The sequence below is a fragment of the Triturus cristatus genome, chromosome 8, assembly GCF_964204655.1.
Source record: "Triturus cristatus chromosome 8, aTriCri1.1, whole genome shotgun sequence".
Classification (NCBI taxonomy): Eukaryota; Metazoa; Chordata; class Amphibia; order Caudata; family Salamandridae; genus Triturus; species Triturus cristatus.
In genome coordinates this window covers 881,340,211-881,365,445 of record NC_140591.1, presented here as the reverse complement: position 1 = coordinate 881,365,445, position 25,235 = coordinate 881,340,211, and the positions used below count along the sequence as shown (strand labels likewise).

At 44.8% G+C, this 25,235-nt stretch overlaps 1 protein-coding gene across 3 annotated transcripts in view; it reads right to left on the bottom strand.

The window, feature by feature from the left end:
• Positions 1 to 25,235, bottom strand: part of ZFX (zinc finger protein X-linked) — a 630,213-nt gene that overhangs the window by 309,427 nt on the left and 295,551 nt on the right. The window contains exon 5 of one of the 3 annotated variants that reach the window (XM_085622415.1): positions 9,542 to 9,685. The exons of the other annotated variants lie outside the window; for them this stretch is intronic. Within the exon in view, the coding sequence (XP_085478541.1) occupies positions 9,542 to 9,685 (144 nt within the window). The remainder of the gene's footprint in view (positions 1 to 9,541; positions 9,686 to 25,235) is intronic. 3 annotated transcript variants of the gene reach the window in all.

The window sequence follows — 25,235 nt, the reverse complement described above, 5'->3', positions numbered from 1 at the left end:
CTTTATACAGGAGTTGGCGATGTTCTTGCCTTCGTCTATCAGGTGTGAGGCTCTCTGGCGGTATTCTTCTGGGAGGTGCTTTACTAGCTCCCCCATCTCGTCCCAGTGCTGGTACTGGTGTCTATTGAGGAGTGCATTGGAATTCGCCATGCGCCAGTGCATTGCGGCGTTCCTCTCGACCTTTCATCCTGTGAGGTCTATCCTCCTGCTCTCCTTATCAGGTGGTGGGCCCGAAGTTGCTGGTACGTTGGCCCTTCTCCTGGCCGTGGAAGCTATGATGGAGTCGGCGGTCACGCTACCCTTGATGTAAGGGGGGTCCAGGGAAGAGTGCTTATATTTCTTCTCTGTCCTGGGCGTGATCGACCGGCAGGTCGCTGGTTCCTTGAAGGCTTCTCTCCCCTGATTCATCACACTTTGTAGCATAGGGAGGAACTGGCTCCTTGTCTGGATGGGGAGCAGGGTCTCGAGGAGAAAATCGGCTTTCGGCTTCTCCTCGTCGAGTTTGACGCCGAAGGCTGTCGCTGCGCTCCTGACCACCATATTTTACACCCCGATGTCGTCGGGTGGCGAAGGCCTCGAAGGGTAAGTGTCCACGGGCTCCTCCGGGTTTTCGGTGTCGAGATCCTGCCATTCGATGTCGTGGCTGGTAGATGGCGCCGAGTCGTAGAACGACTGTTGGTCTTCTTCCTCGGCTTCTCCGTCATAATAGGTCTCGTCTTCCTCTTCGAGATCCCTTGTTAGGCCTTCGGTGTCGAATTCGTCCTCGACGACGTCCGCCGATGAAACCGTTGGAATCCTGAATTCCTTCATCTTGGCGTCGAACTCCTTCTTCCTTTGAAGGATGTTCTCCATTTCGGCCTCGAGCCGCCTCTTCTTTTTCTCCATCTCGGAGATGCTTTCGGCGTCGACCGCGGTTCTTTTCGATGAAACTTGCGTCGACGTCGACCGTTCTTTCAGCGTCGATCGGCCCGTTTCCTGGGTTGTCTTCGACGACCCTTGCTTTTCGGCGTCTTTCGGCACCAGGGAGTCCTTTTCTAAGGATCCGCTCGGCCTCTTGTCCATGGTTCCCCCTTTGGTCGTCGAAGTTTTCGGCGCCGGGGCTCCCTTCGTGGACTTAGACTCTGATTTTCTCAAGTCACCCTCGTGTTTTCTGGGTACTTTCTGTTTTGCGCTCGACGATTCTCTTACCTCGTCTTCTTTTTTCTTGTCGGTCTCTACGACCGTGAAGTTTTCGGCTGTCTCGGCGACGTTGTCCTCGTCGTCCGTGGAGAGGCCCAGATCGTAGAGCGACGGGGCCTTACCCTTGCCATCCATGCTGGCGTTGGCTCTTCTCTGCCGATCTCTCACCCTGAGCGTCTTCGGCGCGAAGGCTGAGCAGGCGTTGCAGTCCTTACTCTGGTGTTCGACCGGTAGGCAGAGGTTGCAGACCGGATGCTGGTCCTTCTGCGCGAACTTGTGGTGGCAGTTTGGGCAGAACTTGAATGGCGTCTTGTCCATTGCGCTCAGGGCCTCTGAGTGCGCATTCTCCAAGGTCGTCGAAGAAAAAGGGCGCTGAACCTCCTTTCTTCGCGCTCCTGATGAAATCTCTTCCTTTCCTGTGATATCCTCTAGTATTTATCGACGAAACTCGCTTTTCTTTATTCTTCCTTCGAGTGTAATTCTGGAGCTTCCCGATGACGATCCAGACCCAACGGCGGAAAAAAGAATCTGAAGATGGCGCCCCAAAGGTGGGACTTCCGCAGGAAGCACGACGACGTCACGGGAGGTGCACCAAATGGTGGGTCGTCGCCGCCAAACTGGGCTACAAATAAAATAAAAAAATAAAAAACAAAGAAAAGACTACGAATCCGGACCCAACCACAAGATCGCGGAATAATGCACAGCATAGTGAATCCAGAAAGATTCACGCTGCAAAAGTATGTTTCCCCTTCTGAGATGAGATACTACCACCGCAAGGCATCTGGTGAAGACCCTTGGGACTGTAGTTACCCCAAATGGTAGGACTTTGAAATGATACTGCTGCCCGAAGAATTGGAAACGGAGATAGCGGCGGTGCGCTAGATGTATGGTATTATGGAAATAGGTATCTTTGAGGTTTAATGCATTCACGAAATCTCCTTGTTGTAGCAAAGATATCACTTCTTGTAATGAGACCATGTGGAAGTGTTCTGAGGAGATTTAACTGTTGAGTGTTCTTAGATCTAGAATTGGCCTTAAGGTTTTGTCCTTTTTGGGAATGAGGAAATATAGTGAATATACCTTGTGTTCCTGATGTTGTTTCGGGACTATTTCTATAGCTTCCTTTTGAAGGAGAGCTTGGACTTCATCCTACAGTAGTGTAAGATGTTCTAGTAATGGTTTGTGTCCTTGGTGGTATTGTAGTAGGTGTGTCATTGAGTTGTAAACAATACCCAGCCTTGATTATAGAGATAACATACTGAACTGTGGTGATGTTTGTCCACTGATGGCGGTGTTGTTGTAGCCCTCCCCCGACTGGTGTAATTTGCTACGGGGGGAGCTTAGGTGCTCACTATTTTTTTTATTTTGGTGGGTGGGGGGGGGGGGGGGGGGGTGGGGGTATGGGAGAAAGTCAGAAACCATGAGCCATCCACGTCGTCAAATGAGGATATTGCACTTTACCTCTTGCGCACTGGTATCTGCAGAATCCATTGTGCATTGTATGGTAGCATTTGATATTGCCCAGCCTTCTACCAACTGAATCTCTCTTTGGTGGTATTGGTCTGGGAGGTGTTGTAAGAGGTGCTGCATTTTGTCCCATTGGGCTCGACTGTAGCGGGAGAGTAAATCAATGGAGTTTGTGATGCGCAGGTGGTAGGCTGCTTGTGCGGCAACGCGTTTACCTGTGGCATCATATTTTGTACTCTCCTTGTTTGTGGGGGTTGCATCCCTAGTGCCTTGGGAATTTGCTCTTTTTCTAGCAGTATGTACTAGGGAGTACGGGGCGACCTGACCTCTGATGTATGTAGGGTCTGATGGGCAAAGTTTATATTTTTTCTGTGCTGTCTTTTGCAATCCGTTTATAGTGTTTCCACCAAAAAACCCTCATCAATCTCAAGTGTATGGAGATCTAACTTGTGGTAATATGCTGCCCTACTGATGAACTTGTGGTAAGATGTGATAGCAGGTGGTGATGGGTCAGATGGATAGAGGTCCGGTTCGGTCTCAACTACCGGATCAGCGTCATATAGGTCCTGTGTATACGGATCCCCTTGTGGGTCTGGAAAGTATAGCACGCTGTATGGTACCTCCTCCCCAGTATGTAGGTCACTTGTGGATGACTGCGCAGTAGAGATATGTGGCTGCTCTGAGAGCAGATGTTCAGGGGAGTGTGCATGCACTTGCAGAGGTTGTGGTGCTGACAGTGTAGACGAATATAGAGGTAGAGGTTTTGGAGAAGGAGGGAAAAATATAGGGCTTGTGCCTCCGTTCTTGGGAGCTTTGGGTGGTTCTGGTCCCATAGTCTCCTCTTTGAAAGTTATTTTCCTTTAAGGAAGTGTATGGGGATATCGGTGGCAGTAGTTTTGTTCCTAATTTCCCGGTGTCTAGATGAACAAACAGTGTTTTTTGTCTCTTGACCAGTAACTTTTTCAGAATGGAATGGAATTGCTTAGGTTCCAGGGCTGTCTTCGCGTCTTTCAATGTTGAAGGTGCTTTGGATGTGGACGCGACTTTCGATTCTGCTGCTGGCTTAGGTGAATGGTGTTTCGGCACCAATGGGTTATCTGTCTGCTTCTGTGCCGGTGGCACTGGAGGATTTTTGGTACCGAAGGGTGCTTTGGTTCCGATGTCTGTTGCTTCAGCTCTGATACTTTTTGTTGTTTCAGAGATGCAGATGCAGATTGTTTTCAGTGCAGACACTGAAAAATATGTCAGGGCTTTAAACTTCAGGACACTTCTCGATTGTTTTACGGCAGAGTGAGTTTGGGCGCTCTTGAACCTGTTGTTGGAGACCACCACGGCCCGAGGGCAGTGGAGTTCCGAAAGCCGCTATACCCGTTTTTTGGGGGGGATTGGGAGGCTTTCGCTTATGTACTTACATGCCCTTGTAAATATGGATCAGGCTCAGAGTCAGAGCTGTCGCCACTGCCAGCCAGCAGTATAGGGATGTCTGTTGGGGCCCTCTATGGCTCAGTATCTTCGGTTCTGGGTCTGGTGACTGTCCACCAAAAATGTTAGGTGTATCGCCTGTGTGTCGTCGCATGGTAGAGTGGGCCCAATATCGCTCTCTTCGCTACTAAAGAGTCTTTTTTAAAACAAAACGCCAGGCACGGCTCAACACAAATTCTCGTCATGTTCTGGCAACAAACAGAAATTGCCCACTTTGTGCTGGTCTAGCCTGGAGTATTTGCGATGCTACTTGGGGCAGTAGCTGAAGGGCGTCTTTTCCTTCCCTCGTCGTCATGGAGTGTATGGAGTATGGTGACTGGAAAAGAAGATATGTGGAAGGCCAGGACCGAAAAGGTGAATTGAAGATTTTGGTAATACTAGCTAATGTATAGGATTGTCTAGCCTGTTGTAGAAGGAACGGGTGCTGAGAAAGGCCTTGGCGCTTGTTGGATCTGGCATTTCTTGGCGTGATTACCCCGACATTTTGCCTCTACCTCCTCTATTTTTGATGCTGTGATGGATTTCGTTTTACCAACTTAGATGCTTTGAGCACTTTGCCACTGCTGATCAGTGTCAAAGTGCAAGTGCTCCCTGTGTAAAGTGTAATGGTAATTGGTTGTCCATAATTGGCATGTTTGTCTTACTAGTAAAGTGCACTATGTGTGCCAGGGCAGGTAATACAAATCCTACTAGTGGGCCTGCAGCACTAATTGTGCCACCCACATAAGTAGCCCTGAAAAGAGTTCTCAGGCCTGCCACTGCAGTGCCTGCGCACAGTTTGTTAAACTGCCTTGTTGTCCTGACAAGTGCACCCACTTGCCAGGCCTTACCCTTCCCTTTTTATGCACATCAGACACCCCTATGTTAGGCCCAAGGTGCCCCCTGGACAGGGTGCAGTGTATGTGAAAGGTAGGACATGTACTAAGGTGTGTCCCATGTCCTGACAGTGGAAAACTGCCAAATTCGTTTGTCACTGTTGCAAGGCCATCTTGCCCATAGGACAGAATGGGGGAGGCTGTGTAATATGTTTCCAGCCTATCTTCCCATAGGTTTAAGATAGAGAGGTGAAGTTTAGTGTGCCTGAACTCACAATTTGATAACACTTCTTTTTGTGAAGGTGGTTGTTGAATTGTGCGTTTAGAAACAACACTTTTAGAAGTGGCTGGTTTTCTGTTCTAACAATTCTGTGCGTCTCTGCCCGGTTGTGGATTGACTGTCTGGATTTGAATGTGATAGGATATGGAAAATGTCTTGACCCAGGGGAGGAGTAGGTTAGACAGCCACGGTTGACCTGCATCCGGAGAGTAGCCCCTGGAGGTGAAGAGGCCTGGGCTGCTGCCATAAAACAATGGCTCCATCTCCTGCTGAGTGATTGAGGATCCAGACCCCCACTATCAAAGGAAGAAGGTGTCACTGACAGGGAGACACCCAGAACAGGTTTGGACAGGGGTCAGTGCCCCCTGAACACAAAGACTTCAAAAACATTTAGGGGTATAACTATGAGAGCGGAAACCCCTGGACTTTAGACTGATCAAGACTGAAAATGATTGAAATTATTTCACAGTCAAGAGGAACCTCTGCAAAGGATTAACAGCTGAAGAGAAGCACTGACCCTTGTTGTGTGTTCTGGGGCTGGCCTGCAGTTTGCTGATTTAACTAAGGAGAGGCTAAGGGACTTTGCTGTGTGCTGTGTCCCCCTGCTTGAAAGGACTTTGCTGTGTGCTGTGTCCCAAAGTAACGTATCTACAAGGGCACGAGGAGAGCTGGCTCCCTGTTGTGGAAACTCAGGAACATAAAAGTTTCCAAGTGTGTCTCAGCAACACTGTGTTCATGTGCCTTTCGCAGCCTGAGACCTTCGTAGGAACTGCCCCATGATCGTGTGCACCCGGAGTCCAAGTGAGTTTCAGCGACGCTGTGTGCGTGTGCTTCGTGAAGCCTCAGACCTTCGTGAGGATTGCCCTGTGATCGTGTGCACCCGGAGCTCAAGTGAGTCTCAGCGACGCTGTGTGCGTGTGCCCTGTTGTAGCCTGAGACCTTTGTGAGAAATTGCCTCATGACTGTGTCCCGGAGCAGTCTTGTTCTCTGCTTCGATCGACAGTGTGACCAGAAGTGCTGCGATCGTCATTGCCATCTGCCCGGACCGGCATCCACAGAGGAGCTGTGAGAATTCACTGCCGCCAGCCTGAGCCTGCCTTTGCCAAGGAGAGACCTTGAACCATGACCGTTGGGGGTCTGAGTTCCACTGCCCAAGATCAACGAAGTCGCACCAGAGGCCCAAGCCGCAAGGAGAGGAGATTGAGGTCGCACCCCCCAGGTAATGCTCAGCGAGCGTGCGTATGTTGCCGCATGGGGTGGGGTGCGGGCTACAAGAGAAACGCTCTCAGCCTATCCCATCTTTGCAGCACATGCCTCCGCTGAAGTCCGTATCGCCGCCCATACTTGCCGAGGAGTGGCAGTACCGGGGCTGGAGTGTGGAGCTGCACTTTGTTTTCCATCATAACAGTGTTGGGGGCATATTTTGGAAGTAGCTGACCGCGAGTCAGTAAGAGTGGCATAGAGACCGTCCAGAGCATCGCGATCGGTGCTGAGTGCATTATTTTTGCATTACGAACTGCCTGATTGTTGCATTACGAATTGCATTATTTTTGCATTGTGAACTGCATAATTGATGCATTATTTTTGCATTAAGAACTGCCTGATTGTTGCATTACAAATCGCATTATTTTTACATTACGAAGTGCCTGAATCTTGCATTACGAACTGCATAGCATTGCATTAGGACTGCATTGGATCATCGCGAATTGCTCATTAATACTGCAAGAACCTACAAGTGCTTGCTGGCCTAATAACCGGCAAGGTGAAATATTACAAATGCGCATATGTTGGATTCCTATCGTGTGGTATCACCGTACATCTTTTTTTTATATACATATATAATGTTTTTTATGAAAATCGTGTAGAGTCCATTTGTGGTGTTATCGCTGTGTTACTAAAAGCGTGGTTGCAAATACTTTACACATTTGCCTTGGAGATAAGCCTGGCTGCTCGTGCCAAGCTACTGAGGGGGTGAGCGGGGGATATCTGAGAAGGCGTCCTTCCTATCCCTGACTTAGAAGCAAGGGTCCCTATTTGGACTAAGGTACCTACCTCAGCCAACTAGAGACCCCCAGTTCGAACAGTGCTTGAATCGAGCTTCGGTCCCAGAGCTGCAATATTGATGTCCAAACCAGATAGCGCTAAAAAATAATCTAACTAGGAGCCGAGAAACACATGAGATACACAGTGGAGGAGTCACAATACCTCATGACTCTTTGAAGAAAAACAACTTGTAACCGTCAGAGTCCAACACTAAACTGAAGGATATGCTTTATCTACAGCCAACATATACTAAGAATCAAGTGTTTCACTTCAAAAAGCAAATTTAGCAATGGCCTTTGAACTTCTGAAAGAAAGTTCAAAATGCCGAGCCAAGCACTGCAGCACGAAAGAACAGTGTTGTTGAACTGACAGCTGGCTACATCTAATGTAGTTTGAATGCCTGCGTTCGAGGTCGCTTTGCTTCTTGTATGATCCCTTCTGCTCTTTTGAATTAGAAAAAATTATATATCTTCAACTCTTCAGAATGAAATATATTGTAGCAGCTAAGCAAGGCCGCCGAAACATGGCTGCACCCACAAACACAAATTTCCAACAGCACTAAGAACACTTTGTAATTAACAGTAGGTGGGCCATTAGTCCACGGACCAAGAGAAGCAGTTTGATTCTTGAATTATTTACGTAGCAGTATGGACTCCCAAGAAGTCAAGTCTGACATGCCTTTAATATAAATTGGTTCTTGAGAAGCTCATTTTTATTTGCTTTCAACCCATGGAGTTACAAGACACTGTCTTGGTAGGTCTGACGAAGCATTCGTCAGCAGATTTTATTAAGTATAGGTAAATATTGACGACTTCTAGGGAAGAGTCTCAAAGCCTTCTTCCTCTTTCACCAGCCTTACCACGTTACAACTGCAGGCTGTTCTCTGAACTACATTGTGTTCAGAAGTTGCATTAAGAGGTGTGTGTCTAATGGGACATTAACCCACTCCATTTAATAGTTCTATTAGGGATCAACCTACTATAGCTTATCTTGTTGAAACAAGAAAGAGAATTTAAACTTTTTACCCAATGGTAGAAAAAAAAAACAATCTGGGTTGAGATTGGTAATCCAATGCATAGTAGTTTCCATAGTGATGTATGGCTTTGCTATCAACAGCTCAGCCTGAATCCGAAACAAACAATAAGAGAAAAGCAACTTTTACTTTTCCAACCCCAATTACAAGATGGCAGGAGTATGCACAGGTTGCGAATATACAATACATTAAATGTTCTGCTCAAAGAAAAATAGCTAGAAATCGGTCAGATAGACAATAACATTTTTACAGAAGAATGTGACACCACCCTTATAAGGATGAATGAATAACAACTGCAAAATGCAGTACAGTGACAGTTCAGTTATTTCATTTCATTTTGAGCCCTAAGGAGCTAAATTGGGTCTGTGTCTACGTTACTGACAGTATTTGTCAGTCTTTTTTTGTTGGGTATTTCTAAAGACCGGACTTCATTTCAAGCGGACAGGCACAAGATAGGTTTTTTGGTGGTAAGCATATATCGGACTTCCTGAAGAATGTATTGTACTTGAAGAGAGTATTCAAAAGGGGACAATGGCTTATATTAATTTTTGATTTTACTCTAGTTGGCATTTCAGAATAAAGAGAAAATGTTTTGCTTTTAGAGAGACAACGATTTAATATTGACTTTTGAAAGAAATGTTTCACTTTAAAATAAGACTTTTCAATTATGAGTCAATATACTCTGTTTATGACCATTACTGAAGATCTTATTATGGAGAACATAAGGCAAAATACGCAGACAAAGGACTGACAAGGTGATCAGTATAAGGAAACTCCCTCAGCAAACCAAGCGCTTCCTGAAGTTGAGATGAAGCGGGATAAAAGAGATACCAAAACTGTTAAAAGGAAAAGAAAACATGGGACACACAAGAAAGTACTGCCACAGAAAAAAAATACAACAAGAAGGTCCATCAAGTTGCAACAGCCAAAAACGTGATGCAGTTTCTGATCCTTTTCCACTCACAGGTGATTGATAAAGAAAGGGAGATGGGAGTTGCATACAATGGCCCCATCATGATTAAACAATATATGCAGCTTCTAGCCCTTTCTCCTGCCCCCCAGTCTTGGTATGTGACGGAGTTGGAAATAACAGTAAGATAAATCATTGTTCAGAGGAGGGTCATCTTCAGGACAACTTCTAAAGATACTTGGAGATCTGGCATGAATATTCATAAACACTCTCCACTTAACACTAACTTTAGGGTAAATTAGATTATTTGTGCGCTAAATCACTGTACTTACTTAAATCTTCATCCTCCTGTTGGGCATCATTTACAGTCATGTAAACCAATTTTTCTCGTGGTACACGTCCCACGCTGTTTTGCTCCAGCAATTCAACCCCCTGATCAAGCTCAGAGTCGCTCTCCACGATATCTACTGTGCCTCCTGCATGAAAAGAACAGTGCTGGGGGCTTGTTGGCTTCACCATGCAAAAAAGAGAGTTGTAGTACCTAGCAAAATTTGAAAAACGTAGCAATGCGTAAACCTCAATCAGGAAACGTAACCCCTACAGCTTACACCTTATAATCCGTTGCAAATGATCCAATGAACATAAAGGTACTTTCAAGTAAGATGGGTAGTAAATTTCATCAATCACAAACCTTTAGAGAAACTATAGCACAGCAGATTTATCAGCAGCACAACGTATGAACACCAATAATCCCATATAACTGCTGATCAGAGTTTTGTATGCTTTTATTTGGTTATTTATGCAGTAAATTTCAGGACATGATGCATGACAGAATGTCTCTTAAAAGTATAGTCAAAGTAAAATATGAAGGCAAACATATGGTGACGTGATAAAGATGTAAACTAGTTCTGTTCAAATCGTAGGTGAGAAAACAACAATACAACTATAGATGGAAGGTGCAGAAGGTTTATGCCATGTCTGAGGTAGCATGGAAAAGATAATCGGATATATCAGCTCTCAGCTTTAATTTAAAGAGGCTGACGAATAAGTACAGACGGTGGTGCTTTCGTCAGAACATACTATATATTTCTACAAGGTTTATTTCAGCAGAGTTACCGATTTTAACAGACACTCAATAAAAAGCTGCCTTGGGTTATGTAGACTGTCTAAGATAGCCACAATTATTATTAAATGCTACATAATTATCTAGGCCTTAGCATTAATATTTCAAAGACATATGTAATGAGATGTGGCCGTGGGCCCATGCGAGTGAAGGACATCTTTGTAGAGGGGCAGAAATTAAGCTCAACCAAGAGTTTTTCATATTTGGGCGTGTTATTTAATCAAAACGAATCTTGGGCCCAAACTATAAATGCCAAAAAACTGATGTTTATCCGGTCATCAAACGCCTTGGTGGGTTTTTCTATGAAATTGGTCCGGAAACCCCCTGCGGAGTAGATACAAATCTATAAAGTGAAGTGTATCACCTCTGCAATGTATGGAGCCGGGGTATGGGGATTAGCAAATACCATGCAGCTGCAACAAGTGGAGAATTCTTTTTTAAGATTTATATTGTCCGTTCCCCCAGTACATCTTTTGTCTGCCATGAAGAATTGGGTCTCCCCTTTATATCTGATTTAATTAAAATAGAACCGATACTACTATGGCACAATATCTGGGTTAAGGAGCAGACACAGTTAAATCGGGATATTCTTGCTGATTGTCTTAAATTAGATGGAGCCTTAAAAATACCATGGATCAATTTTGTTCATGATTTTATGAAGGACTTAGGACACATTGAATATTTTACCAATCCAAGTTCTTTGCAGAGGATCTCACGGGAAACATTAAAAAGAGAGGGGCTCTGTATGCTGGAAGAGGCTAGATTGTCTAGCGAACTTATGAAGCCCACCGTTAACCAACATAAACTATTTTAACTACATTTGGAATGGAGCCATATTTGTCATTTGTAACTGTTACCTATGATAGAATGTTATTGGCTAGATGTAGGTTTAATATATTTCATAGACTGGTGTCGAGGCCCAAAATGAATGATTGGTCGAGACAGCTTTCACCATGTCCTTGCAATAATCACTCATCCCAGTCTACTATCCACTCCGTTCTCTTTTGTAAATTTTATTCTGAATTAAGAAAAGTGTGGTTAGTTCCGCTTTTAAAAACTTATGGACTAAGACAATGCCGCCATGCTTTTTTAAAACTTCAGCTGTTGGATAACGAACATGTAGTATGGAGGCTTGCTATGTTTTTAAAGAGAGCATTTAATTTAAGGAAAGGTCTAACAACTACCGATGAATTATAATTGTTTGTTTGAAATGTTTTTAAAACTTTATGGTATACATTTTATCTATGACTGTGTTCGTCCGACAAGATTACTGCTATTCCGTAATTTTATCTGATTGGATGTAATGTAAATTGTTTTACATGTGCTTTTATGATTGTAAATTTGTAACAATCGAATAAAGCTCTATGAATTGAATTGACTACATTGTGTATATCCAGTTATAAAGACTCATCACTTTTAAAGTGCACATCTCCATACATTTTACAGTTACTATCATTAAATAGTCATAAAAAGAACCTATCAAACACTTTTATGTAAAATAACGTTTTTGGAATGTTTTGTGCAATACAGCCATTTATGTGACCCTGTCTTACTGTAAAATTAACTAAAAATCAACCTATCAATAACAAAGTGAAAAAGTATTAATTTTCAAAGTTCAAAATTGCAACCTTTCCCAGATTAGTATTAGAATTTTAAAGTGCATCCTACTTACATCCTTACACAGTAGAGTCTGGTATCATCAATGCTAATGAACAAACTGATGCTAGAAACAGCACTTTATTAGAAGATAAGTTTAAGAGATTTGATGATGGTCATCTACAGCTACTGCTTTCCTAAAGCAATGGGTTTATGGGCAATAAAGGGCAGATGTCATAATATGCACAGGAGATTCCAAATGAGTATTAGGCTTGGACGCAGACTGATCACTCCATTTGGTCCTCTCTATACAGAAATCCCATAAATCCATTTTTGTGAAGTCAGGACTGGCACCATAATCAGACGTGAAAGATCACTTCTATTACCTAATACATGAAGCCACACTAAAATATACATGATATTTGCAAGCGTTAAGGTACTGTTGCACCTTGAGGGCCCTGAACATCTCAGGAAGACAGTACCGAATAGCTCCCCCTTGATAAATACCCTCTGCAGCACTAGAAGACGAGCATGTATCTATACGTGGGAGTTTACACAACAACCAGAAAATAGATACAAGACTAATTTGACACTAGATGCAGCAACATAAGATGATTTTATTTAGGAATCAGAGGATTTTAAGATGGCAATTAATGGCCTATTTTACGGGCGAAATGTGGGCTGTGGGAATATCTAATAGACTGCATACAATAAACTGCCAAGTCACACCTATTCACTCTGGCACCGACCTCACCCTAGCCAACAATACCAAGATAGCCTGTACCAGTTCTCTCTAGTAAAGTAGGTGAAAACACTGCTCACAGAAAGTGTCTTTAAAACATACTTTGAGTCGTCATGAAATCTAGACGGTGGCAATGCCCTTCTCCACTGCCTCTCTGACTCCACCGCGGCTATCCTTAAAGGAATCCTGTATGATGCAGCATTCCTTGTCAAGATACTGAAGAAATATCACCACATCACCTGTACCCTAATGGAACTCCACTGGCTTCCCTTGCCAGCTTGCACCATCTTCAAAACCAGCTGCCACCAAGAAGCTCCATGCCTATATGGCTAACAAGCTCACCTTCAACAGTGGCTGTTGGAACACCCAAATCAGACTAGATAGAAAATGTGCAGAAAAATAAAGAAAAAGGCAGCAGACCTTCTCCATCTATGCACCCAGGTTCTGGAATATATATATCTGGATTAGAAAGAAAAATATGTTTATAACTTGAAGGTGTAATATTCTAAAACACAGCTTCATGAAATAATTACATGGAACCATTGTTCATGTATTTTACCACTTTTCATGAGCCTTCCAGGGGAACCAACAAGAAAATGGAAATTTGGAAATAAGCAGCTCAAAATGTAGCAAGCTTTTTGTGTGGAGCAAATTTAGGGCCAGATAGGAAGTTTTCAACCTTAAGACAAGGCTCATGGGCGGTACATCGTGGAAAATTTGCCTGTATTGGAACAAGAAGCAGTCCCAGGTCTCTAAGCATATCTCATTTGTAAGACAAACCCTTGCTTTGCATTAATTGTCCCGGATGAGCACAATACCGAGAGTTAACATTTTGGTAGGAGAGTAAAGGGAGAGACTTTGGAATTTAAAAAAAAGTGCCTAGAAAAGTGGCAACTTATAGGGCTTTAACAAACAACTGCATGAGGGACTAATTTCTCCTACACTGTTTCTGCGAGAAAGAATGGGAGGAATTATGAAGGACACACCAACATTATGTGAGGTTTTACTGGTTTCAAAAAGGATTGACTACATGATGAATTGTGTGCCTCAAATAGAAAAAGAAATGTACAGAATACAAGGTGAGTGTGGTGAACCTAAAGAAAAATGGAAGTGTGAAGGAGAAGGAGGCATAGATACCTGCGTTAAGATGAGAATTCACATACAGCTTTGAAAAAGCTACTTAGGAAACAAAAATTAGGTGGGCTCTAGCTCAACTGAATGCAGGGAGAAAACTAGGAGGGATGCACTATAAGTTGAATTCGATAAAGCAGGGATGTGACACAGGCGACAGTGGGAACCACAAAACGTAACACTGTCAACATTACACCCCAGGAATTCCCTACCTCACACCCCTAAGCAAAACATACAATATAAAACAAGAGCATCTAAGGGGGTTAACTGACATTGGACAACTATTTGGGCAATAGCATACCCCAAGCCTGTGCTAAGCATCCATGACCAGTCCTGGTATTCTGGGCTCTCAGGACGCTGCTCGCAGCTTCTTCCTGGCTGGTTAACAGTAGTGCACCAACTGGTCACTGAGAGGCTATTTTTAGATTTGCAGGTCATGGCAATTTTCTGTTGGCCAATACCAATACTAGATCCACGAGCCTGCATGCAGAGCTATCCCAGGTTGTGTCATTATTCCATTCCAAACAGGCAGGTTTCAGTGGACAGTAGTCTGGATCGGTCTGTAATTTCTGGTACTATTTTAGGTATTTCATGCCAATGGCAGGACAACCCAGAGCACCCCAAACTATGTGAACAAAACTGCATCAGTACCTCCATACTTGGGGCAGTTGTCAACTCATAAGTACATTCTACTGAAACTTCTTGGTGTCAATTGGGTCTTGTATAAATATAAAGTGTGCAAGCTGAATATGTGTGTTCCTGGACACTCAAATGTGCCCATTTGCGTTATTCCATTTGTCCTCAGTAATAGGTCTGTTCAGACTCCCATTTGATTTGGTCATCGCTCAGTGCAACCACAGTGGTGTGCAGAGCTGCCATATATAAGCGGGACATAGCCTTCCTTCCACGGTCCACTGCTGTGATGGGTTTCAAATTATCACTACCCCAGGTATGGTGCACCAGCGCAATGTGGCGACTGTGCATCATGAACTGACCCCTAAGTATGTTATGTTCATCTGTAAATTTGTCAAAAGAAAGTAGGAAGCCACTTGCATAAAAGTCACAATGTGTGCCACTTCACCGTTCGTCCAGATCGTTTGAGAGGCATTGCGGGCACGCGAGTTATAGTTAGCTGAACTAACTATAACAGGGGAATTTCAATGGTTTTGTATGAGTGAAAAGTCCAGCTAACTATAACGTGCCTGAACCCTATGGTTTTTTCAGTGAATTTCAAAGGTTTTTTAAATGCTAATTTCTAACTATGTCTACAGAGATAGGACATGTGAAGAAAGAAGAAAAAACGCACAGAAAGAAAAAAAAGAAATGCAGAAAGAAGCAACAGAAGTCCTCAAAGACGAAGAAAAGTGCAGGAAGAAGGATAACGTGCAGAAAGAACAAACAGAAGAGCAGAAAGAAGCCTTGTTGCAAAATCATCCTGTACCCTCAACTTTTTCAGACGGATACTGGTGGTAACTGAGTCTCACTAACCAGTCCTAGAGCCAGTGCTATGTTAAAAGATACTCAGAATACAGTGAAAATACCTACATACACTAGTGAACACTATGCGTTGCGGTCCCCCTGTGATTAGCATGACCTCCTCTGTAAGCCCCTAGTATATAATAGGGCAGGGGGATTAAAACTACCTCTTAAAACGTGCCACAGGGCGTGTTTGCACAAGTCACCTCAGGCCCTGTCCCCTCCCTTCCCCACTGTGTAAACACGCCCTGTGGCTGTTTTAAGTTGGGAGATTAAGTCCTCTTGAATCCTGAGGGTCCCTAGGGTCCAACTAAACCACTAGGTACCTCCAGTAAGTGCCACAGAGCTGCGTTGCAGAGAGATGTAAAAAGGGGCACGGCCTAGACCACCTCTCTGCAACGCAGCGCAGTGGCGCTTACTGGAAGCACCTGGTGGGCTAGTTAGCCCCCAGGGGCCCTCAGGATTGAAGGGGAATTATTTCCCCAACTTAAAACGCGCCACAGGGCGTGTTTGCACACGTCACCTCAGGCCCCATCCCCTCCCTTCCCCACTGTGTAAACACGCCCTGTGGCCGTTTTAAGTTGGGAGATTAACGGCCCTTGAATCCTGAGAGTCCCTAGGGGCAAAATAGCCCACACTAGGTACGTCCAGTAAGCGCCATTGCAGAGAGGTTTAAAAAGGGGCACGGCCTGCACCACCTCTCTGCAACACAGAGCAGTGGCGCTTACTGGAAGCACCTGGTGGGCTAGTTGGCCCCCAGGGTCCCTCAGGATTGAAAGGGAATAATTTCCCCAACTTAAAACGCGCCACAGGGTGTGTTTGCACACGTCACCTCAGGCCCCGTCCCCTCCCTTCACCACTGTGTAAACGCGCCCTGTGGCCGTTCTAAGTTGAGAGATTAAGTCCCCTTGAATCCTAAGGGGCCCTAGGGTGAAACTAGCCCACTAGGTACCTCCAGTAAGCGCCACAGAGCTGCGCTGCAGAGAGGTGTAAAAGAGGCGTGGCCTCAGAACACCTGTCTGCAACACAGCTCCCGGGCGCATACTGGAGATACCTGTTGGGCTAGTAGGCCCTCAGAGAGCCTCAGTATTGAAGGGGAATTAATTCCCCAACTTACAACTGGCCAGGGGGCGCGTTTGTAGAGTGCTGCAAGGAGGGGGCGTTGGCTCCGGCGCGATGCCGGTCTTTTATTTATTTTACTTTTTTAAGAAGGAGGGCTGTGTGGCCCCCATTCTTTTTCTAATTTATTGGCCCTGGGGACCCCATCCCCCAGGGCCTGCCCCTTAATTTATTTTTTTGAGAAAAAAAAATTTGGAAGGGGGCCGCGTGGCCCCCCTCCCAAGGCCTTAATCGGCCCCGGGACCCCAAACCCCGGGGCATGGCCTTTTTTTTTTTTTTAACTCTTTAGGAGGGGGGCTGCGTTGCCCCCCTCCTCAGTACAATTATGGCCCCGGGGACCCCATCCCCCGGGGCCGGCCTTTGTTTTTTATTATTTAAAAAATATATATATTTATAGAAAAACCTAGGACATGCTGGACAAAACGTATGTACCTATCACCATGACGATTTGCGTGATATTCATTAAAAGGCGACTATGAATCCACGTGGAATGTATTTACGCCGCTAGTGAAGCTCTGACGTGTCTGACGCCCTACCGTGCCTAATCCCGCCACACTTGCCTTCGCACGGGTTATATTGCCCCATCTAACGTGCCTTCCTCGATGCCTAGGTTATAACGCACAGCGCTATGCCATACATATTACAATCTGGGATCCATATCTTTGTCACAGTGCATATGCAACGTTACACTCCCTAGCACATATTTTATATTACAACTTTAGAGACTAGTTAGGTTACACAACACTGCCCTGTGCATATTACACTCCAAGGCGCATACCGCATAGCATGCGCTAGTGCCTGTGCTATCTCGCGCTCTCCAATGAATCTGTCATTGCGCACAATGTATTGCATATTATATTTCACGCCCCGGTTCATCTTATATCACACTTTTTGGTGCATAGTTTATACCATACACTATATCTAGTTTTCATTTTCAATCGTGCTCTCAGGACTATGTTCTATATAACACTGCGTTCACCTACCCTTTTCACGGGCATTACATTTTGCGATGGGGGGTGGAGGGTCAGGGGGTGTTTCTGCCAAGTGAACCCGGAGTCACAGTCACAAACGTCCTCTTCTTCCTGAATAAAAGTGAGATTATGCTGCATACTTGTTCATATTTTAAGTAGTTCGCATAGACACACATTTAAAAAACAATAAAGTTCCTAATACCCACCTTCTCTGAACAGTTAGCTTGCTGCCCCATCCATCTCCTCCCTATCCTCTGTTGTCTGAATCCATGGACTAGCCTCCTCCATCCTGCCATGCATGGTCTGATGTGCTGCCACTGCCCTCCATTTAGCATGATGTACCAGTCCACTCCTCCTGCCCTCCATTGCCCAATTATATGCCCCATCATTGACCTCCTGCTTAGCCTCTGTGCTTAGCTTGCTGCCCCTATTCTCCTCCCCCCCTGCCCTCCAATATCTTTGTGCATACCCCTGCTCCATCCTTTTTGCCCACCATGTTCCATGGACCTGCCACTCCTATCTACTCTGAGTGTTCTGTTGAGCTGCCACTCCCCTCCCACCTGCCTAGCATTGTCAGATGACTGTAACCTGTCCCTGCCGCCTCCACCCTGCCCGTCCACATGCCATGCCCCTATCCCCTTCCTCCTGTCCTCCATGGTACATTTTACTGCCACACCCTTCTGCCCTCCCTGGTCTGTTGTGCTGCAACTGCTCCTTCTGCCTGCCCCGCGCGGTCTGTTGTGAGGCCCCTTCCCCTGAACTCTCTTGTCTGTGCCCAGGTCCTGACCCTCCCTCCTATCCTCCATGGTCCTTTGTGCATGCCCCTGCACCCTCCTTCTTGCCCATCATAGGCATTGTGCTGCCACTAACCCTCCCGCTTGCCATGCATGGTCTTCTGTACTGCCACGGCCCCTCCCACCTTCCCTCCATGGTCTGTGTGTATGCCATCATAGTCTCACTGGTGCTCTCCATGGTGTGTCTTGTTTCTAGTGCCCATCCTGCCTGACCTCCATGGTCATCTTGCTACTCCTGCCCTGCCCCCTTACTCCCAGCCCTCTGTTTCCATGTGCTGACCCCTATTCCCTCCCTCCTGGCTTGTCTGTTCCATAGTAATGCCCCTGATCCGTCCCTCCTGCTCTTTATGGTCTGTTATGCTGCAGCTTCCTCTCCTGTCTGTCCATTATGGTCAGCTAGCTACCATTGCCTCTTTCCCCTCTGTTCTCTGTTGTCCATGTGCATGGTCCTGTCCCCTCCCTATTGCTTTCTATGGATTGTTGTGCTGCACTCCCGTCCCACATGCCCTGTGTGGTGTATTGTGCTGCTGCAAACCCTGATGCCTGCCCTGTAGGGTCAGTTTGGTGCACCTCTCCATGTCCCGCCTGTCCTCTGTTATCAGAGTCCATGTCCCTACCCCAATTCCTTCTGCCTTCCATGATCCAATGTACCATACTTGCAAACATTTTGAACTTGGTAAGAGGGAGATTTTGAAAAAAAAAATGGGGTATTGATTTTCCCCTTTGAGTTATATTGAAAAAGAGGAGATTGGAGACAGGAGACAGATCAAATAAAGCCCATTTGAGCTTAAAAACATTTGACGTTTCCTGGCTGAATCGGGTCTGTTGGCATGTATGGTTGTACTACCACTGCCTCTTCCTTCTGCCCACAATGGTCTATTATATTGCCACAGCCTCTCTTGCCAGTCCTGTATTGTTGGTTTGTTGCCCCTGCCCCCCTTTCCACTGCCCTCCATAGTCTGTTGTGCTGCCACTGCTCTTCCTGCCTGCCCAGTGTGGTCAAATTGTTGCCTCTGCACCCTCCTACCTGCCTTCAATTTTCAGAGTCGTTGCCCCTGGCCTCTGCCTCTCAACAGTATCCTAATGAACAACTAGATTGCTAACATTCTATATTTAATACAAAAGTGTGGAACGCCTGACGTCATCTTGATGTAATCAAAACTAATACCTAGAGCATTTCCTTCAGAAATTACATATATGAGAGGGTCTTATTTGCATCAAAATTATGGTTAGTGCTCTAAAAAACTAAAATGAGGACATATTTTCTGAGTTTTCAAATAGCGACAAAGCACTTTTAAATTATTTGTTATCTTTATGTTTTATTATCCAGTTGACCACTTGATTAAATGTTGCACTTAGGGGAGAGGATGTGGTGTTACTTCCAGAGCTGCAGACTTTGCAACTGGGGAACCAGGTTGGAGTTTCTGCTTCAGCTCAACATTCTGTGATTCTGGTCAAATCACTTAATCTCCCCATGTCTACAACTAAAATGAATTTGATTTTGTGTGATGTAACCAATGCTCATGTAAAGCATTCCAATACCTGACAAGTCTGCACTATATAAAACTTCAAAAACACAAAAAATAAGTGTGTTGCACACTTCTGTCATTGGGCTATACTTGGGCTACGTCTGGATGATATTTGGGCTACATTTGGTCTCTTTTGTCTCTGGTGGCCATCTTGGGAGACTTATTTGTTATGAAGTTTCCTAATTTCCTCATTTACTGCAGTCTCCTCAGTAGGAAATACTTTCAGTTTTTTACTTTGATTCCATCAAGAAGGCATTCAGATGTGTCACACATTTGCCATAAATTCTGAATGTTAGCACTCTAGTTGCTCATTAGATCACTGTAGTAAAGCTACTGCTCACCAGGGAAGTCTGCTGCTGGTATTCAAAGTGCATGTTGCAGTCTGCATGTCAGAATTATTTTATGAAATAGAAGAGGATTTGAAAAGTCACTCAAAATGTGCCCTAATTTTTATGTCTGCAGCACTAACCATACTTTCTATGGCAAAATGAACCCCCTCATTTTTTACCTTTTAAAAATTAAATGTTTTAAGAGTTACCACTTTATTCCAATCAAGATGGCTTCAGTTGTGCAATATGTTTGTCATAAGTAAGACTGTTAGCGCTCTAGTTGTTCTTTAGAACACTTTGGGAAGCTGCAGTAGAACACAAAGGAATCAACTGACAGTCTCTGCCCTTGTTGGATGTACATGTTTTACTGAGAATGTCAGACTTCATCCTAACATGACTGAGAAAGATAATGTGAATTTACAGAAAATATGCTCTCAGTTTAGCTTATAGATCACCTTCCAAACCTCAGTGGGAAAAGCATGAGAAAATAGTTTTCTCTCAAACATGATTCATGATATCACAGCAGAAGGCTTTTTCACATGGTAAAATCACCTTAGAACACACCACAATTCCTAAAATGCGTATGGTACCATCAACAAATGATTTATAATGGACCTAAAGTCTTAAAACCTTCTATTAACTGCAATGCTTTTTAATGAGGTGCTATCATGTATATTGGTCCCAAGATGGCTGCCAACACTTCTTGGATGAAGTACTGACAGCCAATCAGATTTCACGATGAGATGTGTGGTTAGGCTCCGCCCAGATATATATCTGATTTTGATTTTGATTTTCTCAGGGACTACTGAATGGATTTACACCATTTAAGCAAAAGACACAACTCTGAACCAAGGTCTACCTTTCTGCCAAATTTGGTGTAATTCCGTTCAGCAGTTCGGGCTGTACAGACCCTCCAGGATTTCGCGATTTGCAAAAAAATCGCGAAATCAGCAGTTTTGTAAAAATGCCGCGATTTTTACAAAACTGCCCGCGAAATTTGGGCGGTTGGGCAGCTCTTGGAAGGAGGCCCCTTTTAGGTGTCTGTGCTGACAGGACAGCTGTCTGCAATGTCAATATGTGTGGCATATTTGTTAGGCCTTTGCAGGCATCAGCAGATACACGTTACAACAATGTCTGCCTAATGTTTCAAGGAGCTGGGGGGAGGTCTCTTTTTCGCAGATCTCCCCCGACCTGCTGGAATGTTGGCCCCACGTGGGGAACAGGGCGCGGCTTCACTCTTAAAAGCAACCCCCGCCCCCCTCCTACCCATGGTGAATCTCTGGTAGATGCCGGTAAAGGATTTTGGACAGCCTGCGCATCCTGTGGGGGGAGCAGGCGAAGGAGGTGTGGGGGGAGGGGGGCTGATGTGACCAGCGGCAACTGCGGGCATTTGAATGAAGAACAAACTGCGAGGGACGGAAAGATGTGCAGAGTGGAGAGGGGGGAGCTGCCAATGAGACGCGAGGATGAGGATTGAAAGAGGAAGAGATGGAGAGGGAAAGGGAGAAAGAGTGAGGGGGCGCGAACGGGGGAGGGCTGGATGATGTAGAGGCAAAGGGAAGAGAGATTGGAGGAGGGGAAAGGTGAAGAGACAAGAAGGGGAGAGAAGTGTGAGATGTGAAGTTAGAATTAAGGAGCTAGAAAGGGGAAGGTTGGAAAGAAATGGAAGGTGTGAGTTGGAGAGAGTGGGAAGGAAGATAGAGATGGCAAAAGAGAGATGGGATAGAAGAATTAGGTGTGCGAAAGGAGGCTAAAGAGGGGAGGAAAGGGAGAGGCCTTGAAGGGGGCAGAACGAGGTTGAGATGGGGAAAAGAGGAGCGGAAGAGATGGGAAAAGAAGAGAGAAAGAGTACAAGATGTAGAGAGCGGTGGGACAGGAGAACAGAGATGCGAGGAGACTGAAATAGAGGGGGGTGGTGAGAGCTGAAGTGGGGGAGGGGGGCAAAGAGAGGCAGAAGTGGGGAGATGGAATGTAAACCAGAGACAAAGATAGAAGAGATGGGAAGACAAAGGAGAAGTGCGGGAAGTGAATGCGTCAGAGAGGCAGGAAGGACAAACTGAAAGAAGGAGGGAAAGGCATGAAAGGAAGAGCCGTGCACTGAAAAGAACCGAGGCAGAAAATTGGAGTGAAAAAGAGAGAAAAAACAACGAAGAAGAGAACAGAGCAAGTAAGGAGGAAAGAGCATTTGAAAGAGAATGATAAGAAGCACTGGAGTGGGAATTACAGGGATGAGAAGTGATGGAAGCAAGAACAAAACTGAAAACGAGAAAAGAGAAAGGGGAGGTAGGAAATAAAGAGAAGAGAAAGGGAAGGGGCAATGAAAACAGAGTCAAGGAAGAGGAGCGACAAGGATTGAGAAAAATAACAGAACAGCAAGAAAACGAAGAGAGAGAAGGAATGAGTCAACGATTGAAATGGAAATAACAGAATTATTTTAGGTCTGTTGACAGTACAGCTGTCTGCGATGTAGTACGTGTGCCTTATTGGATAGGCCTTTGCAAGCACCAGGGTGTCAATACTCATGCTCACAAAATTCCAAGGAAAGGGAAGACGGGCGGTGGCCATTGAACCTTGATGCTGCATGACGAAAGGTTTCCTGTCTGTGCAGAATGCACTGTTCAACGTAACCAACAAGAAAACTACAATTATCAGGCAACATGAACTATCAATTTCTTTGGAGATGGCAACCAGTGCTGGAAAGTAGGGGAAACCCACCTGATCTCACTTCCAGCAGCTAATTTCCCTGAGAAAAATGCTGAATTTGTCCTGGTGTCTCATAATTCAGCAGCGCCTGCAAGCTGTTTGTATTCGGCTGGGTGCAGCAACGTGCAGGCAGTAGGAGGGCTTTCTTATTTCAACATTCAGCTGCGAGCAAAAGTTATCTTACCTCTATTAAAATCCCCTCAAAATTGCAGGGCACACAATGGTCTCTCCAACAGGTATTTTAACCCTGTAAGATATTTTAAAATGCAACCTCTATGTAACCAATTGAGTAACCTAGAAGGGATTTACTGTCACATTTGTCATCTGTTACCAATATCTTTGCAGCAAATAAAAAAAAAAATATTATGTTGCTACCAATGTTGCGGGCATCAGTGGCACCCACAATTGGCAAAAGAGGGTGCCTGAGGAAGAGGTGTCCTGCCTCTCGGATCCGTAGGCAGCGATGCCCGACAGGGGTGCATACATGGGCACTAGAACATCCCAGGGAGAAATACAGCACACTCCCACAAGGTTAGGACTGGAGCTGTGCTTGTGTAGAAATGCAGACACTTTAAACATGCCTATTTCAAAGTGGAATACTCTGCTAAAACAGCTTCCATTGATTTCAGGCTGAAAATGAATGATTATGAGTAAAATAAAGTGCCGCAAAAATACCGCTAAATTTCCATATTTGTGCCGCTAAATTTCCATATTTGTGCCGCTAAATTTGCTAATCCATGCCGCTATATCCTGGGGGGTCTGGCTGTAGCTGCGGCTAAAGGTCCTATGGGAAATTGCACGGGGAAAACACGTTTTGGGACCCCCCTTTTCTCTCGGCTCCCGCTACACGAATCCTCCCGAGACTTTCAGCATAGGAGTGGACCGGAGCTGGCCAAAAGTTTTGAAAATTTTGCGAAGATTCGTCAACGGGCGCCAAAGTTATTCCAAATAGAATGTTGCGGATTTCCTATGGAAAATAGGTCCTAACTATAACTACCTGCTGGCGACTGCCAGTAGGTGATATATATATATCTAAATAAAACGTAGGAGTGCCATTATCATCACTAGCTCCATACGACCCTCCACTGAAAGGACCAAGAGCCTCTAAAATGCCACACAGTGCACTCACTACTCTCAAAAGTTGACCTCGTAAGGATCTGCTTTATATGGTATATATTAATTTCCATGTATTATACACGTTTGCCTACCACCTCAATCTTGAAACCGCAGACATGCAATAATATTGTTTTGAGTCCTTTCTGAAAGTTAACGGGCATGTCCAGCTGACCTTCAGACCAGACAGGTCAGCACACTTTTCAAACAGTAACATCGTTGGAGGAACGAGTCTTCGGTCGGACTCCCTAATTCAAAATGACATCATCGCATTTAGGGATATGAAATGCAAAGCGTCAAGCACTTAACACACCTTGCTCATTCGCAACCTGCACTGTGCATGCCAGAGGCAGCATGGTCTAAACGCATAGCGGAGAGGACTGAGGAAAACGCACACATGCCAATGTTGATACATGAAACATACTGGTTTCATATCTGCACAACCTTTTGTTGGGGAACAGTGCTGTACACACCGAACACAGACTTCCATGGAAGCAGTGAGCCTTTTTGGCACCGGATTAAAAAAAAATATTATACAGTACATACACTGTATAGTTCAGTGGTTTCTAAACGAACGCCCTAATATTTTATGACATTTGTCCATTTATCACGGATGTAATCTACCCATGAGTTTGCATGCGTTAATACTGCTAAGGAAAACTAAGATTAGGTGAATATCATAACCCATGGCAGCAGTGTGCATAACACTTATATGATACAGAAAGGCTGCAGGCCATAAAGACACATGTCTGCCACAACGCTGTGGCAAACTATATTTCACCCGAAAATGCCACGCTGTCTCCTCAGATTATACAATGAAAGGCACCTAACACCCTAGAAGATGTATAGAAGAATGGCAGATTGATGGGTTTCGCAGAATTATGGAATCACTGGAATATAAACAATGTAAATGTTCTAGTCTACATCAGAATTGGAGTAAACATTAGCGTGCCAAATTTCCCAAAAGAAATCAATCAGAAAGTTCTCTCTCAGAGGGGTGTGAGGGAAGTAAACTAATAAGTGACCTATATACAGCATGTATGCCTAGAGCGCCCACATATCTGGCAGCATTGCAAACAAGCATTGGCAGAGCCAATAGGTCTGGCTTTAAGGAATGTTGTATGGTAAGGTGAAGCATTACAAGTAAATAGCATGGGAATAAATATGCATTTGTGTGTAAACAAAGAACGGTAGAATAATATAGGTATAGGTTTAAAGATCAGGTGACAGTTGCTCTACCGAGCCAGACTTCAAAATCCATGTAGTTTAATGACTGCCCTCTTCCCATCTGTGCTGGAGCCAGAGAAAAACAACATATTATTTATTTATTTAAGATACTTTAATACCGTTCCAATTTCATGCGTGAGCCCCTGAAAGTTCAAGCTTAAGCAGTTGAATAA